General features: G+C 45.2%; 1 protein-coding gene across 1 annotated transcript in view; it reads left to right on the top strand.

Annotated features, from left to right (window-relative positions):
* The window catches only part of LOC118538874 (uncharacterized), a 40262-nt gene extending 29640 nt beyond the window's left edge, over positions 1-10622 (top strand). Inside the window, exons 23-25 of the mRNA XM_078070019.1 lie at positions 2727-2856; positions 8239-8376; positions 10117-10622. Of these exons, the coding sequence (XP_077926145.1) occupies positions 2727-2856; positions 8239-8376; positions 10117-10365 (517 nt within the window). The 3' untranslated portion in view covers positions 10366-10622. The remainder of the gene's footprint in view (positions 1-2726; positions 2857-8238; positions 8377-10116) is intronic.
* The last annotated feature ends 4059 nt before the right edge of the window (positions 10623-14681 follow it).

Here is a 14681-nt window from a genome sequence, read left to right as displayed (position 1 = left end):
TTGCCCCCCGCCTGGGAAAAAGGCCACATTCACTCTGGCTGACTCCGGACTTCACCAGACTCCATCCCACCTCCTTCCAACTCTCCTTCTTGTGATACACGGTCTCCTCCAAGACGTAGCCACATGGTTGACTTGTTTTTCCTCCAAGTCGACCAAGAGGCTGAGATGGATCTGTTTGCTTTGTTGACTTGATTTCTCTTCATGCACTTATGTATGATCTATTCCTCCCTTCATCCCCCTTTAATAATAGCAAGTGGTAATAGTCATATCGAATGCTTTGTATGTACTGGATTTGAGGTAAACACTTTATCTGCTCTCTAAATTAATCCTCACAATAACCCTATAAAGTAGATACTATTGCTAGCTCCATTGTTCAAAGAGGCTAAGTTATATGATGCAGCTGGGATATCAGCTCAGGGAGTCTCAGAGCCCACCCTGCACTAACCTCCCCATTAATCCCTCCACCAAAGCTACAACAGTCCTTCCTCCCAGAAACATTTCTTCCATAGGTTTCCTTGTTTAGGGTGCCTAGAAAACGTATACAATTAAAGTCTCCTGTGAGCAAGGGGAGAGGAATCTAGACTCTCCTGCTAAAGTCACCAGGCCTGGGTTCCTGGAGGATCAGGGACTCCAGAAAAGGGGATCACACAAAGACAAGTTAGTGTAGAGGCCAAGGGCAGCCCCCCCCAAAGATGGGCAACTCTGGCATGAAGATTATTTTGAGTTAGAAGCTATCAAAACCCAGCAGACTCATGAAAAGCTCTTTACCTTCCCTCTACTGCCTAAAAGAATTTGGGTAGAGGATCTGCTCCAGGAAGAGAGCTGTCACCATAGAAAACTACATTGTAATATGAAGTAGGTATGGTAGACAGGGAGGAAACTAGCAAGGCCTGTTTGGTCAAAGTCTTCTATGTCTCATTGTTTCTGTGGGCCCAGAAAACATTTGTTTACTAAACATTTACTCTCATTCTTCCTGTGAATTACTTTCTTCCTCTTTGAAGTCCCAGACCCTTACCCCTTCTCCTTAGTTCAGGATGATATATACACCTCATTTTCCCTGTCTTTGGAATCTCACATCCATGTGGATTCCCCATACATATGAAACTAAATTTGATTTTCTCCTGTTAATCTGTGTTATGTCAATTTGATTTAGTCCAACTAGAAGGATTTTGAAGGGCAGAGGAAATTCTTCCTCTCTGACATTTAGAATCCAGAGACCTGGATTCTAGACTGGGCTCTGCTCTGAAAGTTGTGCATTTTGAGCAAACACTCCCTAGCCAGTGTCATGAGCTACAACCTGAGGATAATTTCACTCAGCAGATATTTATTGCTGTCTTTAATACAGAGCTGAAGGAGTCAGGAAGAACAAATGATTGTAATAAAAGGCTCTAGAAACTTAAAGATGTCTGCAAGGATCAGGAAAGATTTTGTGATGGTGGTATCCTCTGAAATAAATTTAAAATAAGAGTAGGGTCCTAACTGGAAGAGACATTGGGGAAGGGTGTTCCTAGAGGGGAACTGTGTTGACAAAGACATGGAGGTGAGAAAGTTCAGGTATGGCTCATGAACTGAGACCAGTCCCGAGGCCCAAAGGCTCACTGAAGACTGTCCAACTCTCTCATTTCAAGGGGCAGAAACTGAGATCAAGACTTGAGTTTCTCAAAGGGAGTCTGAACAGTATTACTGATGAGGATCCCAGCAGGAAGCAGCTTGCAATTTCTAGATGGAAAATTTGAAGGGAATATAATAAAGGAAGACATATAAAGGTGTGGGCAGGTACATGTACCCACAAAGGCTAGCACAGTACCTTGGGGCAAGTTGTACTGGGCCAACATCTCCCCCTCCCAACCCTGAAGGGTAAGGGCACAGAGCAGTTACTAGACCCCAGAAGGAGAACCATTTGGGGAGGCCCTAAGGGATACAAACCACACAGGGCATGGCTAGCCTGATATGGGGGGCTGGAATTCCTTTCCTCTACCCATCTTAGATTCTTGGCTGACAAAAGATCAACAAAAGAAAGAACAAATAGAAGTTCATTAACATGCACATGGCACATACACATGAAAGCATTCAGTGAAATGTAAAGGAAGGGTCCTTAGAACTAAGGCTTACACAGCATCTTAACAAAAGAACAGTAAATTTTTAGAGAGGTGACAAGACAAAAGAAAAGGTCTTTGAGTTTCTAGGGCATCAAATTGTGAGAAGGTAAATATATGGGGGAACTAGTGGAGAATAAGGGCTAGTTTTAGCAAGGTTTTTGTGTAAATTCCTTTGTTGCCATCTCCAGGCTGATAAGCATCTAGAGTTGTCTCAGTGATTAACTCCTGTCCTTCCTACAGAAGGGAGGAGTGCACCTTTAAAATGTATGTCCTGCTTTCAGGTAAATAGGGTGAGGGCAGAGAGCTTGCCTTATATCTGCTTCTTCTCAGTTGCCTTCAGCTCAAAATAATCAATATGCCAAGTTGGCATATTTTTGGATGGCATATTCTGTACCCATTACTGAGAATTCATTCACCTGCTGAGGCAGGGATGGCTGTGTGGGTGCAGTTTCAGGGAATCTATGCATATCTGTCAGTTTCTCTGTCATGTTAATAATCTCATCCTTCTCTAACCCCAGACACCTCAGGGAGGAGTTAAAAGTGGCCAATATGTTCTTTTTCTGGTTGGGGAGATGTACTACTAGATAGCAGAGGCCTGAAAGGATGTCTCTCATTCCCTTTTCCCAGCTCCCAGCAGGACCTGGGACCTGGACAGCTGCCTCAGTGTGCCACCAAAGGAGGAGATACCATGAGCCCAGGTTCTAGGTTGTGGATCCTCAGGGCTGGACACAGGCACGGAGCCTTTCCTGAGCTGCAGGTAGGAGTCTGACTCTGTGACCAAGGTTCTCTTCACCTCAGGAAGTGCTATGGGCCTCTGCCTCCTCCAAGGATTCTGAGCTGTTCAGCTGTCCCATCTTTCAGCCCTGCTTGTTACCTACACACTGTATGTGACTCTGGGGCTCAGAAATCACAGGGGTGGAGAAAACATGACTGGGAGGGATATTTTGTGGAAAAAGAAATTAGGATTGGAGAATATTGGTCAAGAAAATCACTCATTAAGTGTTCACTGATTATCTACGTACGGGAGGAAATCATTTTTTTCTATGTCCTTCAAGATTCTTCTAGCTGGACCAAGAATTAAATTGACATGAGACAGATTAACAGGAGAAAATCAAATTTAATTTCATTCATATGGAGAATCCACACAGACATGAGATTCTAAAATCAGTCAGACAAAATAAGGTATATCCTGAACTAAGGAGAAGGGGATAGGGAATTCAAAGGAAGAAATGGAATCCACAGGAAGAAGAAAAAGAGTAAATATTTGGTCAACAAATGTTTGCTGGGTCATCCAGAAACAAGAGGACATAGAGAGGACTTTGATGTAACAGGCCTTGCTGCATTCCTCCCTGTCCACCACACCTAGTTCATATTACAGGGTAGTTTTCTATGGTGACAGCTCTCTTCCTGCAGCGGGTCCTCTACCTAAATTATTTTAGGTGGTTGTGGGGGAAGGTCAAGTCTTTTGGGCCTTGATTGTTTTAAATTTGGCATAATCTCCATGCCAAGATGGCTGGTCTTGGTGGGGAGCTGTCCCTGGCCCCTACATCTATAATATCCATAAGGGCAAGAGGTGGGAGCCTGTGAAGGTTTAAAAGAATCTTCAAAACAATGAAAAAAAATCCTGAAGGAAAGCAAAAGTGGGTATGATCACATAATAATATAAAACAGGATTCTCTAGGTCAAATTTACCATCAACAGATACTTTTGCTCTATGAGAAAAAAATATGTAAATGGCCCTAAGAGAAAGGAAATACCAACATGTAAAATTATATGAAAAATGTTCAAGAATCTGAGAAATGTTAATCAGACTAGATGCCCTTTTATATCTACCTAAAACAGTTAACTAAAATACTAAGTATTTGTGAGGATGAAAGAGATAGACACTCCCACATCCAGCAGATTGAGAATAAAAATTTAAAACCTTGCTGGAAAGCAATCTGGCACTTTGTGTCAAAAAGTCTCTAAAATATTCAGTCCACTCAGTATCTCCAATCCTAAGAATCTCTCTAAGGGGAAAAAAATTTAAATACAGGCAAATATGAGGAAACAAGGACATTGAAATTTTTTATATTATAAAAATAAATGGAGATGATATCAATTTCTGATAATATAAGGGTTTACCTAAATTATGGTAGAGCTCTATCATGAGATATTAATGCCTTTATGAAAAATAAGGTTATAGAGAATTTTCAATGTTATTAAGGTACAAGATGAAGATAGGGAATTGTACATGTGGAATGATTTCATATGTGGGTATATATATTCTTAAAAAGACACATGAGAAAAACAGAAAGAGAGGGCCATAAAAGTAGTAGTGAGACTAGCTTGAGGGAAGAGAGAGAGAGAAACTGAAATGAGAAGGCCCAAAATGTAAGAATGATTACTGAGTATCAGTTAGCTTTTGCGGCAGGGCTAACAACACAAATCTTCAGCAAAAAAGAACAATAAGCATTTATTGCTCCTGTGTCTGGGGGTTCAGCTAATTTGCTCTGGGCCTGCCCTATAGTTCTGGATCTCACAGGGTGTCTTCATTTCACCTGGGCCCCAGGTCCAGACTGGTCTTGCCTGAGACACTGTTTTGGGGCAACTGTTGTCAAGGGTCTCTCCTCCTTCTCCCAGAGACAGCAGGCTAGCCTGGACATGTCCTTCTTATAGTACTGACAGAATCACAAAAAGCCTCTTGAGGCCCAGGCTCAAAACTGGCACCAGGTGACTTCTGCCTATATTAATGGCCAAAGGAAGCCAGATGGTGAAGCTCAGCTTCAAGCTATGAGTAAAAAAAGCCCACACACAGTGGGAGGGCACTACAGAAGAACATGGTGAAGGGCATAGGTCCAGAGAAGGCAAAGAAGTAGGGCCCTCAGTGCGGTCCACCTCAGTGGGTTATCATGACATTAATGTACTCATTTATATATTTAAATGTTATATTTACTAATATTCTACAATGAACCAGGGTTACCTTTTACAATGAGAAAAATGAAAGTTGGGAGATTCTTTTGTTCTGGCATATTTTTGTTTTTCATTTCTTTTTAATCAAAAGATACTTGAGCAGATCTGATAGTAAAGGGAATGGAAATGGGAAAGAAGCCTATGAAACATAATGTTTTGTCCATAAGGCATCCTCAGAGATTACAGTTTCTGCTCATTCACTTAAAACAAGTGCCACCACTATAAAGGTATAGCAACTCCTACAGATGTCACTGACACTATTCCCTCACACACCCCAGGATGGACACAGATTGGGAAATTCTTTCTATGGAAAGAATATTTTTCCCCTTTCCTTCTTCATGAAGGTAAAATAGCAGATACTGTGACAGTCCATGACATAATGGAGTTACATGACATGGGAAGCCGTTGGTATCCAAACTGGATAGTAATGATTTTAACCATCATCCCCACACACTAAGCCATGATTAATTTTCTCTCTGCCAAATACACAGGGAGTCACATCAATGACCAAGAAGGGCAGAAAGAAAAGGTGTTATTTGTTGAGAGCCTCTTACGAGCCAGGCCTGTGCTGGTTGCTTTCACAAAGAACACCCATGTGAACCTCAAAACAGCCCTCTGAGACAGACCCATGGACTCTTTAGCTGTGGAAGCTGAACCTCAGAGAGGGAGATAACTTTGCCCAAGAGAGTTTCAAATCCCATTCTGTCCACATCAGAAACTTGTGCTTTTTCTTCTGTATCATGCTGCCTGATCTCATTCAGAAACACAAATGAGGGAGGGGAAGGAGATCTTGCCCTGATCCCCATATTTTTCAACCAGCGTCTACAGAAGAAGGGCTGAGTGTGAGGGAGCTAGGGATCCAAAGACATGTCAAATCCATTTCCCTTGCTCAAGGAACTGACAGCTCGGAAAGGCATCTTGGTGTCCAATGAGAAGGCAAAATGAACACACAATACAGACACTTGTAAAAATGTATATGCAAAAAGCACCATCTATTAATGGATATTGCTAGACAACACTTAAAATTTCTACCTCTGTATTTCTTCACTTCTCCTTTATGTTTCCCATCTATTTGCCTCTGGGTCCCATATTCCAGGTAATTTCCTCACAAGTTTCTACAAACTCACTACAGTTGGGTCTATATGTAAGCCATCAATCACATTGTTATTCTCTTCATATGTTTTCATTTCTAGATTTATTTTTCTCCATAATGTTCCTGTGCTTAATTTATGGGTTCTATTCCTTCTTTTGTCTTCCTTCACACATTTTTTTTAAAGATTTATTTATTTATTTTAGAAAGAGAAAGAGAGATAGAATGCATGCACATGTTGGGGAAGGGTTAGAGGGAGAGGAGAGAGAGAATCTCAAGCAGACCCCCTGCTGAGCAAGGAGCTCCATGTAGGACTCAATCTCATGACCATGAGAGAGCATGACCTGAGCTGAAATCAAGAGTCAGATGCTTAACTGACTGAGCCACCCAGGCACCCCTCTTCCTTCACACTTTAAACATGCTTATATGACAGTCATGCTCAGATCTCACTGTTATCTCTAATTTCTTGGGGGTATTTTCATCAAGTCTGCTCACTTTTGTGCCATTGGGTTTCCTTCCATATTTTGTGTTTTCATCCACAAGTCATCTTCAGGGGGATTGTCCTCTGTGCAGGCCACCCTGTGGGGCAACTGTGATTGTCTCCACTTGCACACTATGGAGTTTGTTGCTTCCAGTTCTCTTGGGAGGTTAGGTTTCCACATCCCTCATCTCTCTCTCATCTGGCCTCTTACAGTGTGCTCAACCTCATGGTTCCAATTTCTCACATCAAATCTGTTCCAACCTCAGCCCTGAGCAACAAGCTTGCTCAGCAATGGGCCATGTGCTCAGGCCAGATGTAGGTTTTTAATTCAAGTTCAGAGAATAGAGAGCCACTTCCTGAGTCCAGACTTTACTCAGGCAGCCAGGGACCAGTTCTCACCATAAATGGCCTCATGACCTCAACACCTGCCCAAGATGGCAGTTAACACCTCAGCCTTTAAGAAAAAATACCTACATGCCATGTGCCTTCAACTTCCTCCTACCACAAACTTGTCTCTTTATTTTTGGCGTCAAGAGTTCCCATTGAAATGTGGTCCTGCATTTGTATTTGTATTTTATCTGGCATTTCATGTGTGGAGCAAGAGGTGAACTTTCCATGACAGCCAAGTTGACCAGACAATTGGATGTTGTATAACCTGAGGGTATGCCCCACAAATTGCTTAAATGTAACATGTTCAAAAGCAAACCCATCAGCATCTGTGATCTACAAACTCTAGGATCTTTCTATCTTTCTGCTTCATAACCTTTAGCACATGACTTTCATCTTCATGGTCCCTGTGGTCACAAGATGGCTGCTGGAAAGGAGGGAAGGTAAAAGGGCACAGGCTGACTGAGTCAGCTCTCTTTTTAAAGAGGTTTTCTAAAATCCATCCTTTTCTTTTACATCTCATTGGCCAAAACTTAGTCATATGATAATCTCAATCTACAAGAGAGTCTGAAATAAGCAGTTTTTCAGCTGAGCACACAACACTCCCAACAAATTGAATTCTATTAATAAGAAAGTCTCTGCCATAGTAGCTGAGACTAGTGCACGAGGCCCTTTGTGGCCCACTGTCTCTAGCCCCCGCATCACCTCCATTTCTCCAGCATCATCTCCTTCTACTTTTCCAAATAAATTCCATGCTACCACCAAACTGAAGTTGGACTACTTCCTGTAGCACCCTTCCTACAGCAACCCACAGGTAACATTCATCACTCATAATTCCTTGTTTTAGGTCTGTCATTCTTCATAGACTGTAAACCCCGTGGAAGTTCACTAATGGAATTTCAGAACTAATCACTGGATTGACACATACTGGGTGCTCAATAAATCTTTATGAGTGGATGGACAGACGGATGGACTGACAGATGGATGAATGTTCCCTTTCTCTCTCATATCTTTATGTTTTCATATATGCTGTTCCCTTTGCCTAGCATGCCCTTCTTCCATTGTCCACCCAGCTAATTCCTGTTTATCATTAAAATTCAGCTGAGATGTGCCCTCTTCAAGAAAGTTCTCCCTGGTCACACCTACCTGGATTAGGTGTCCTGCTTTTTGCTTCTGTGACCCCTGTGCATCCCTCCACAACAGCCTTCACCATGTGTCTCTTTTTCTAGAGAAAGATATGGCAGGTGGAAGATACTTTGGATAAGCTGAATGAGGAGTTCTTTCAGCTTACTGCTCAAGCCCTAGAGATCCAGAAGGAAAAAGACAAACTAGGACAACTGCTCCCAAGTAAAGGCAATGCATTTGTGGTAAGCCCAGCAGACCTCCATCTCAGCTCCTGAGGTGCCCACAGACAGCTGGGTCTCACAGTCTTCCATAGAAGGGGTTGAGACCAGAACAACCAGTTCTGACCAGAAAGCCCACCAGCCAGAATTTGGTTTTGCTGTTTGCTTTGGCAAGTACTTTTAGAAACAGGGAAGTCCACTCAATCAGCTTGGGTTTGCAGGTCTTTAAGTAAATTGATGGCCTGGAAAGACTGAGGAAGAGCATGAAAAGGGAGCAATAAAAATAGCTGTTCAGATGCAGCCTAACCAGTAGCACATGGTTCTGGAACAGGGACTTTTCTACGAGATGCCTCGGTCATCTAGATTGCTCCCCCATCCTAACTTGGGTTTCTGGAGGTGTCAACATAGGGAAGGTTGGAGTGGACAAAGACAAGAGACAGAGGGATGATTCAGGTGTATCTGCACTGAGCTCAATAAAACTCTATTCACCAAAGCAGGCAGCCAACTTGTGGGCCTTAGTTTGCCACTTGGAGATTTTTAATACTGCATTAAAATACCATTTCTCTTGATCTGAGTTTTTTGGCATACTCTTAACTTTTGCACCCAAACCAGTGCCTCCGTCATCTCACCCTACTCCCTGCCTTACTGAGTTGCTAAACACAGGCAATGCCCTGGGTGGTGGAGGAGCATGCATAGACACCTCCTCTCACCAGGCTTCCCAGAGTGGGCACCTGTGCCAGGATATCTGTGTCACCAAGGAATCCCCTCTTCAACTAGGAAGGGCCCTGGGAGTGAGGACCCAGGAGGAGCAGGGTTGGGGCACTGCAATGCTCCATAAATATAGAGAGTTCCATGAGAACATTGTATGTGCCTGGGCCTTAATGTTGGGAGGTCTGGAAAATCTGTTCTTGTTGGTCAAGCTGACTTCCCTCTTAAGACAAAAACAACAAGAAAGGGCACCTGTGCTCACAAATGACTAAAGGAAAATTTATCTTGTGTACAAACAAAGGCACAGCAGGGGCTGTGTAACAGCCATGAAACGCAGATGCCCTTCCCGGCAGGGCTGCAGGAACTGTCTCCTGAGGCCCAAAAGGTTCCCTGAACCCCCAAGGTGGGTCTTCCTCATGAAACCCAAATGCAGATGCCAACTTCCCATGTGTTCTTTCCTCAATGTGTCTATTGTTCCTTCCCTGAGCTTCATCTAGACTTTTCCCAAAAAAAGTCACACTAAGCTGTGGGGTCTACACAGCCACCCTCCAGTTCAGATAGGCAGCTATGATGTCAGTCCCACTGCGGAGGGACCTGGCACAGGGACCTATCATTGACTGCATTGAGGGGCTTAGATGATTTGGTGAAGATAAAGTAACAGAGATACTTCAAGATTAAAGAGACATTATATAAATATCTCTAGTGTTAAGGAGGGAAAAAAAACAGGATGAGCTGAGGGGCTATAAAATGCAGCAAGATTTAATTATTCAATAATTATTCCAGATTATTAACCATGATGATTATGTAATGATATAATTAGTTGTTGTGCATTAATGTAGCAACATAAACTCAGGAAACACTATGTCTTTATTAGTTAATTGTGAGGTTAGTCCCTGGAGGTAACTTGTTGGCATCTTCCCAAGTATTTGGATGGGTGGTAATGCCTAGAGACTGTCAGAGTGACAAGAGTCTTGCCAACGTCACATGGTGGATTCAGGAAAGGGTGAGTTTACAACTCTCAGGGGCCACATCTTTTTCTTTTTGTGTCTTTTTCAGGAGGTTCCCAGCATCTTCCCTTGTGTGTGGCAGGAAGACAGACCCTATCCAGCAGAGGCAAGTGGCCCAGACGGAGAGAATCCCGGGCCCTGGGCCCTGAGGAGTGAGCAGACCCTGATGCTGGGAGTGAGAAGAGCCCACCTGGCTCAGAGGATCGAAGACCTGGAGTGGGAGCTGTCCCTGCTCCTCCAGGTGACAGATGGCAGTGTGTGTGCAGGAGGGAGCTGGCCCAGCCTGGGGAGACACTGAGTCACACAGGATGCTGCGGTGGCCATCTGTAGGAGTGCCTTCTCCATAGAGAACACAACCAGGTTAATCTGCTCACTCCTGGTAGGAAGGAGTGGGTGTCTGAGGGGCCACCAGGCCTGGAGCATGTGCTCAGTTTTATGACATGCTTCTTTTGGGGAATACCCACATTTCTTTCAGAGCCTGGACCTTGGCTTGTACAGATTTCTATCTGCAATTCTTTGGGGTGAGGTAAAATAAAGTCATATAGGTTGAGAAAATGGACATGTATTCCCATCACTGAGTCTATCCCTCATTCTCTCTTCAGGGTGCTGGTCACTGGGTGCTGTGGTCCAGGCCAAATGCCCCCAACAGCTTTACTGGGGAGCCTGGCTTCAAGGGTGAGAAGTGCTTGGGATGGGGACCATGAGAACTTAGGTATAGCCATAGCACAGAGCTTCCACATCCATCTTCCATCACTGCTGAGCCCTCAGGGGGATCCCCAGTGGGCCACATTCCCTGCCTGGTCCCATTGACCTCCTGGAGCACAGAAAGGCAGGCCAGGCCATGCTGGCAAGCCCCAGCCTCCTGTGCCACACTGAAGGCCTCAGTCCCAGAGGGGACTCTGCTTCCCCAGGACAGCCTGCACCCTCTGTGCCTCTGCACAAGCAGCTCTCTTCCCAGAAGGTCCCTCCTCCCTCTGTCTACTCACTCCAGTTGAAGCTCTTTTCACCCTCCAAGACCTGGCCCAGAGGTCCCTGGCTCCATGCAGCAATTCTCCACCCCCTTCCCAATCTTTCTCTCCTTTGAATCCTCATGTTGTCTTGTCTCTATTATTCATCATATTCCCACTTTAGCTGTTTGTGCCATGGTTTACCCTTCCTTCTAGACTTTAAGTTCCTTAAAGGCAGAGTGTGTCACACACATACACACACACACACACCACTCAGCACACTGCTTTGCACATACAGGGTACCAGGTGAGCCAGAAATGCTTCATGAGTGTAACTGACTATACAGACAAAGCCACTAACCCTGAAGCCACACAGTCATGCTGGGGTGACCAACACATGGGAAACTGAACACCACTAAGACCGAGGGAGGCACTCAGAGGCAAAGAAGCAGAGCTCCAGGGCTGGAGCCCTGGGACAAGTTCAAGGAGGGGCTAGGACTTGAACCAAGCCTTCAAGGGTGTGAAACATGGATTGTGGGTGAGGAGACCCCAAAAAGGGAGAGCATTTCTGGCTGGTTAGGTAGCTGGTAAAAGAGAGACATGAAAGAGAAGAGCATGCAAGATATTAGCCAAAAGGAATCAGGACAGAGTCCATTTAGGAAGAGGAAACCACAGGGTGAAATAAGGATGGGAAGAGTGTCCTAACTGCCAGGAATCTCTGGCTCCTGGGGCTCCCCTCCCCATCCTCAGCTAGTGCTCTTTGGCCCACAGCCATGCTGTGGCTAAGGCTGCCAGGCCAGGTCACGCCACGGAATTGTGTCCAACCATTTCTGACAACCAGTGTTGGGTTGCAGTCCTCGGTCCTCACCGCAGCTAGGTGGAACCACATCTGGACTCTGAGATCTTGTCGATTTGATCAAACATGGGCAGGCCTGCCTCTCCATGGACCTGAACCTGGGGGTCCCAAGCAGATATTCACCCGGGGCCTGAAGGAGCAGACCTCTCCCTGCTGTTCACTGGGTCTGTCAGGGTAGCCACCCACTGCTGTGCCTCAAACACTTTAGGAGGGAGCTTTCTCACGTGACAGCTCCTAACCAGGAGCTGCCCTTGCCATAGGGGGTGTAGGTCTCCAAGTCTCTTCTGCTTGTGAGATCCTACAGTTCAGAGCTCCAGGCCACTGAAGAAAAATAAACTGTCACAGGGGCCAAAGTCCCCCATCAAGTCCTCACTAGGGCATGGGATGAGAGGAGGTGCTCTGCTGACAACCAGCTGGTTTTTGCTTTTCTGGCTGGTTCTGAAATGCTCATCATTCTCCACAGAGGTGAGTGACTGCTGTCCCTTTTAGTAGCAGCAAGTCTCTGGCCTAGGACAGAAGAAGGGCTGCTTCCCATTGAGACTGAAAAAGAAAAAGCACCAATGATGCTATATTTCCACTGCCCCCTGGGCCTCCAGGCAACCCTCCATGTATTCAAACTACTTCTTAGTGTGGCCTCTGGGATTGACATTGCTCACCCTGAGAGACCTAGAAATCCTATTTCTGCTACCATCAAACACCAAAACACAACCCAAATGAGTGTCTGTCTGACAATATTCATTGATGGATACATGGTTCAGAGAGGACCAAGGCCCAGAACCGAGCGGTAAGCAAGAGGCCTGGGGGTCTTCACTAGCCATGTGTCTGTGGGATGGTTCCTGCCTGTGGGTCTGAAGGATCAGCTTGGAAAGAGTCAACATGGGGGCTCATTCACTGGAGGTCTATCTACCCAGAGCTGAGCCCAAGGCCACCTCTCATGAATCCTAAATCAACCATCAGAACAGCCAGACATTTAGCAAACTCAGAGACTACCCTTCATTCATGGGAGGGGATCCAGAAGGGTGAGAGGCTGGTCCAGGCTTTCCTAGTGCTGGGTGTTTTGTGCCAGGGGAGTGCAACCCTTGAGGTCAGAAAGAGTGGGCTAGTGCATCTCAAACTGCACATGCAGGAAAATTGCCAGGAATCTTGTTAAAAAGCAGCTTCCAATTCTAGGGGTCCAGAGTGTCTATGTTTCTAACAAGCTCCAGGAGAGACACCTGGGCTGCTGGTCTGTGGACCTCACTTTGAGTCCAAGGTCATAGGCCCTGGTAAGGAAAGTCAATAGTATTTTAAGGTCATTAACCAGGAGAATAATATGATCTGGGGGTCCACGGCATTGGGAGGTCAGTGGGTCTTAAATTCTGTTTGTTCCTGAGTTTGAGCGGCTACTAGACACCCAGATCTGCTACAAGCTGTACATGTGAGCCTGGAGCTCGGGTGACATGGGAGCTGGACACAGGAGAGCCTCCAAAGGACACTGCTGTCCTGGAGAGCATGCAGCCCTCAGCAGCCTGCATGGCACTCAGCCCTTGGCAGCCCTGCCCAAAGGAGTTGCTCCTACTCCCCCTTCAAAAGTACTTTCTAAATGTCAAAGCTTTAAATACATAATATCATTTCATTTTCACAGGAATCATATTGCTTAGGTGTCACCATTTCCAGTCCACAGATGAGGAAATGGAGGGCAAAGAACAGTGATCAGGAACTGTGTGGCAGGGTTCATGTTCAGATCTTGGTCTATCTGCCAACAAAACCCATGTTCCAACCACCATGTTACAGTGCTGACTACCCAGGGAACATTCTGAAACCTCAGGCAGTTAGTAGTGAACTGCCCAGCACGTACTCACAGAGCCCCCATGAGGGCCATCTTTGACTTGCCGGGGCCAGTGGCTTCTAATGCAAAAGCTCCTCTGAATCCTACGGATCTGCCGGTATCAGAGAGTTTTACAAGGATTCACTTCAGTTTTTTAAGTACAACTTAACTATTCTAAAACTAAAAATTAAGAAAATATATTCAAAGAGACAGCAGCCAACATACAAATCATTGGAAACCACCCAGGTCTCAACTGCCGGGTTAGTGTGTTTTAACGTGGACTTCAAAAATTAATCTCCTGCCGTCTTAATTTTAAAATATCCTGAAATTGCAAAGCAAAACATTTTTAAACTTTTGAAATTTGTAATAGTTGATCTGTATGAATCCAGATTTTTCTCAAAAATGTGTCACAAAATAACATAGGTAAGTGAGATGCTGGCTTGCGTGTATGTCGGCCAAAGCCATCTGGGCCTCCCATTAAAATGTTTGTATTTGTCAGAAAAGCCTCATTGGTTTTGTTGACCAGTTTACAATAATTTATAAAACAACTTATAATACTAAAAGGTGGCCTTTTTTCTACTTCGTATACTGCCTCTTCATAGATTTTGTTGGCAGTAAGATTCCCTTACTTAAAGAGAGCCCCTGCCTGCCTGTGGGTCCCATCTGAGCCCTGAGGCTCTGGGGCTGGGCTCTGGCAGAGTGACCTGCCCTGCCCCTCATGGGGATGGCCTGGGCCTTGGCAATCTTTTTAATAAGGCCTGTCATTTCCCTGGCGTGGGCAGCATGTCTGGGGAAAATACCTCAGCATTTCCGTGTTTGATGGTGCTACCAGCCCCGGTCTGGCCCTACCACAAAAAAGGGACTGCTTCAGAGCTCAGTAGGCCTGCCCCATCCCGCCCTGCATTCCTTCTTTCCAGTGTTGTTGACAATGATAATGCTTGGCACTGACACGCCAAGGACACTCCAACGTCCCAGCTTGTTCCCACTTTCCCAAGCACTGCGAGG

This window comes from Halichoerus grypus, chromosome 4 (genome assembly GCF_964656455.1).
Source record: "Halichoerus grypus chromosome 4, mHalGry1.hap1.1, whole genome shotgun sequence".
Lineage (NCBI taxonomy): Eukaryota > Metazoa > Chordata > Mammalia > Carnivora > Phocidae > Halichoerus > Halichoerus grypus.
The sequence above is the reverse complement of the archived record's forward strand: the minus strand, read 5'-3'. Positions and strand labels throughout refer to the sequence as shown.